This window comes from Mus caroli, chromosome 4, assembly GCF_900094665.2.
Source record: "Mus caroli chromosome 4, CAROLI_EIJ_v1.1, whole genome shotgun sequence".
Classification (NCBI taxonomy): Eukaryota; Metazoa; Chordata; class Mammalia; order Rodentia; family Muridae; genus Mus; species Mus caroli.
In genome coordinates this window covers 82,832,053-82,836,773 of record NC_034573.1, presented here as the reverse complement: position 1 = coordinate 82,836,773, position 4,721 = coordinate 82,832,053, and the positions used below count along the sequence as shown (strand labels likewise).

General features: G+C 41.9%; 1 protein-coding gene across 1 annotated transcript; it reads right to left on the bottom strand.

Moving 5' to 3' along the window:
* Nucleotides 1-296: 296 nt before the first annotated feature.
* On the bottom strand, nt 297-1,919 carry LOC110292107 (Kruppel-like factor 18). Its single transcript, XM_021159222.1, has one exon. The coding sequence runs from the start codon at nt 1,917-1,919 to the stop codon at nt 297-299; it is 1,623 nt and encodes a 540-aa protein (XP_021014881.1).
* Between the last annotated feature and the right edge of the window lie 2,802 nt (nt 1,920-4,721).

Genomic DNA, 4,721 nt, shown 5'->3' with positions numbered 1-4,721 from the left:
TAATTTTTATATTTCTAAACAAGCTTAATCAAAACTACAATAAGCCAGAATTTGTGATAGAAATGTGGCTATACTTTCATTTAAAAAGGCATATTAAGAAGATTTCCCTATGCAAAATAAGGGGTCTGAGATCACGTGGTACAGTTTCTTATTCTAAATATTTGTTTCTTTGTTTTGTCATCTATAAACAGCATTAAAATCTATTTGTTGTTCACAGAGCTGTAGGTAGGAAACAATAAAGCTTTTTCTGGGAAGATATTGTTTGTGGACAGTCAGGTTGCAGTGGTGGGTTGTGCTTAACCATGTTTCTTCTCCAGATGCTTTGTGAGATAATCCAGTCTGGAATAGTTTGCGGAGCACATGGGACAAGCATAGGGCCTCTCACGACTGTGCTTTTCTTTGTGTCTGTTGAGATCACATAGGCGGAAAAACGACCATGTGCATCCAGGCTCATCACACGTGTATTTCCTCTTATCAGTATGTTTCCTCTGGTGCTCTTTGAGGTGGTTAGGTCTTTTGTAAACTTTCCTACAACCCTCATAAGTACAAAAGTAGAGCTTCGAAGGACTAGAGTTCTTCTGTGACACAGGGCTCTGGGTCTTGAAGTCTAAATTCATCTCTGGATGCTGTCTCTGGACTAAACTGGAAGCTGAAGAGTTTTCCTGAGGTTGTTTTTTAATCAAAGGGGAAAGTGAAGGATATGAGGATTCACTCACATATGGAGCTTGCAAACTAAATGAAGTCACCTGACGATCAAGGCTTTTAGGTGTTCCATTCTGACGTGGGTAGACATTTTGATCAACAGAGGTCCTCATCTGACCCAAGTAGAATGTCTCTTCAGAACTGGGACTTGTCTCCAAAGGGCAAGTCAGGTTGTCTTCTGCACTAGATCTTGTCCTCTTAGACCCAGGAAGAGTTGTATCAAAACTGGAGGTTTGTATCTGAAAGTCAGAGAGAGGCTGGCCACCAAATGGACTTGTCACCTGGGGATTCACAATCAAATCCTGGTCACATCTGTAGCCTGATGTCTGATAACCAGAGAGGGAGCACTCACCACTGAGGAGATTCTCCTGACCTTTGCAGACATTCTGACCACTGAAGGATTTCATTTGGTCATTTGATTGATCAAAGTTAGCTCTCATCTGAGACTCATAGAAAGCCTGGGATCCATTTGGCAATATCACCTGATCTCCATAGAATCCATTATTAACTGCTAGGTTACTCTGCTGATCCTCAAAATAATTCTGTTCAGAAAAGGATGTTATGATTTGATTGGGATGAAGGGTCTGGCTACAACTGGGTGCTGTCATCTGACTCCCATAGAGAGTCAGATGCCCTCCATTCCTGATTGTCATCTGACTGTCATCGGAGGTCTGGTCATGTACAGAAGCAAAGACATGACCCACCTTTGGGTCCTGGCCTGCATGGCTTCCATAGAGAGTAGTTTGATGATTATCAAAGGTAACCCTCTGATTCTCACACATGGCTGTATTTTGGAACAAGAGAGTCTTGTCAGAGTTCAGTGTCCTCATCCAGTAGTCTTCATTGTAGAAAGTCTCCCTGGTGTCAACTCTTGTTGTCATCTGGGGAGGAAGGCATACCTTGGGGGTGCTGTTGAGCTGCATATGGTGAAGACCTGCAGGAGGTATTTTCTGCTCAGCAGACACAACTTGCTGGTTCAAATAAGTGTTCTCAAATGGATCTCCAAAATGGAAACCAATGGCTTTTCCTGGGTATGCTGTTGAGTTCTGAGTACAGGTTGTCTCCTGTGTGCTATAGGATGCAGATGCCATCACTGTTTGTTTCGAGGTAAGCATCTCTGAGCTCTGACCTGAGACAAGCTGGCTGGACTCCACAGGGGAAGGCTGGGTATTATAGGGTCCTGGCTTGGAAGCACTTGTGTTTTCTGCCATCTCCATATAGACTTCACAGAAGGCCTGGGAACTCTTTCTTCAAGTTCTTCAACTGTTGAGAGAAAGGAGAACATCTGGCTGAACTAGATATCCAGTTGTGAAAGCCTAAAGTCCTTGAAAATACACATATTTAGGAGACAGAAATTATGTGGTAGACAGGAGCAGGCAGAGAATATGTGCTGGAGGTCAGAGCATCATACTGTCATTGGCTCTGATGAAGTTTATGGGCAAACAAAACCTAGCACTATAGCTCTGGGGTCACCTTTTATAAAACTCATCCTGATGTAGTCAGAGCTTCTGATTCTATGATTTGGTACGACATACTTTTCAGTTGGTAGAGCCCCATATCTAGAGAACTTGCTTAAACATCTCATCCCAGGCTCTTAGAATTCAGATGATGCTCTTATTTACCTAGCCTCTTAGGTTTTTTACATGTTAGTTTGCCTACCATTTAATGACCAATGTGCATTTAGAAGGTTGCATTCATCCATCTTAGAAGAGAATATGGAATAGGATTTGTTGGTGGGATAGTGGTGGGTTTGTACAGGAGCAGTAGAGTGCAGGTGGGTTAGTGTTGGATGGAGAGAGTGAATGAAGAGACAAATTGTATGGTGTTGTTGAAACCTCTTGAAGTGGAGAGTTTATAAATCACATGACGTTAATCTCAGTAATGGTGGATACAGAATCTTGTGGGGCAAAGAGCTACACACAGACAACCTGGTTTCCAGTTGAGGCTGGATCTTGAAACCTGGTGGAACCTGATGGGTGGTAATTCCTACCTACATGGGACAGTAGGCTTTCGACCATGTCTCCTGGACCCCTGGCTCCTGTAGAAGTTACTGTCCCCACAGCCCCCAAAGGAGAGGTGTGGCTATCAGCCATGTAGGAACAGCACCAAGCCTTCCCACATGCAAATAAGGTTTCCCCCAAACTCTGCTTCAAAGCCAATGAGAGGTACCTGCTTCAAACCCTGAATCACCCCCAGAACTCTACATAAATTCATTCAGGGAATTATAGGTACACAAGAGCTATTCCTTCATCTGAGTCCTTTGTTCCAAGAGCTGTATGTATCACTTGGGAAGAGATCTTCTCTCCCAAAGAGACACTCAAGGTCCCACTGAACTCCTCACTGGCCCAGCCAGACCTGACTCAGTTCAGAGTGACTCAGAGTTACTGAGTGACCTGGAAGGTGTGGCAGAGAATTCGTTTTCCTGCCTGCATTTGCTTCCTTCACTGGAACCCTTGCACCTGGCCTGGACAGAGATCTCCGTGGAAAACCTCTGGTACCCAGGCCCACAGAATCTGGTATGGACAGATTGTAACCAGGCAAGTCTCTCTGCAGAAGGACTCTGATACATTCTTTTATTTCCTTGTGCTATTGGGTCCCATCAAATTTCTCAAATAACAGAGACTAATGTTATGAGAAAGGTTCACTCTCAGCATACTGACAATAGGACCCCAATGTTTAGGATTATATCCACACAGCTCATGGAACCTGGAGATATCCAGCTGGCAGTAAGTATGGACTAAATGAGAGAAAAATCTAAGTTTAAATTTACAAAAAGGAGTGGTGCAAGCAAATATTTAAGAAAGAAAGAAAGAAAGAAAGAAAGAAAGAAAGAAAGAAAGAAAGAAAGAAAGAAAGAAAGGAAGAGGAAGAGAAAAAATAATCAGAGAAAATAGATAAATCACATCAACATCACCATCACCACCACCACCATCATTTGGAACAGCATGTAGAATTGAAAAAAATTGTGAAGTTTTGATGGATAGGTATACTCCGGAAATTAATTCAGAAGCCTATAATAGAGATTAAAACTTGGCAACTGCAAGTAAAAGCTTCTAATTTTTCACCAATTAGAAAACTCTGCAAAAAGTGTCCTCTGGTGTTTTTGTGAAGGTATTATTGCATAGGAATTGATTATTAAAACACTTATCAGGTGTTCAACACAACATCTAACCTGTCTCCTCTTCCTGGAGAGTTAGGAACCAACTCCCACCATGAAGATTTCCAGGATGTTACAGGACAACTCACATTTACAAAAGACTTACACTACTACTTCTATCTGTTCTCATAATCATCATACAGCATAGCTGCAGGCTCCTTTTTAATAGATACCATTCTACATGCCTTAGTTTTAAAATATTTATATTTTGATGTTTAAGATTGTTAACTAACAATAAAAAGAAATCTATGGGAAGACAATAAAACCACCCATAGGTGATTGAAACACCTGGCAAAGAAGCAAAAGTTTCCTTGAACTCACTTTTATAAGTCCAAGCAGGAGAAAACTGGACTTTTGTCCATGTCCTGAGTAACATCATACATAGTCCCTGGTGGGATTTACCCTGATCTTTCTCAAAGATAAAGTTAAAGGTGCAGAACCAGAAGAACTTTGGGGCCCAAGAATTCACTAGCGATCCAAGTTTTAAGGGTTTGCATTCAGAAGCTGAGTCCCAGTGCAATCCCCTAGGATGGGACTTCTAGATTTAATCAGTACCTGGGCTATACAGAGTTTAGCTACATGTTTCAGCCATGCCTCTCTTCTGAGCAATAGTGGCAAATAGTGAAATCGCTTCCTCAGCCAGACAATTTGACGCCACTAGGAATGACTATGTTCGTAGCAGCCTTATTTATAATAGCCAGAAGCTGGAAAGAACCCAGATGCCCCTCAACAGAGGAATGGATACAGAAATTATGGTACATTTATACAATGGAGTACTACTCAGCTATTAAAAAGAATGAATTTATGAAATTCCTAGCCAAATGGATGGACCTGGAGGGCATCATCTTGAGTGAGGTAACAC

What these genes read in the sequence shown, in the direction of transcription:
- LOC110292107 (XM_021159222.1), bottom strand. Translation starts at nt 1,919, where the DNA reads ATGGAGATGGCAGAAAACACAAGTGCTTCCAAGCCAGGACCCTATAAT.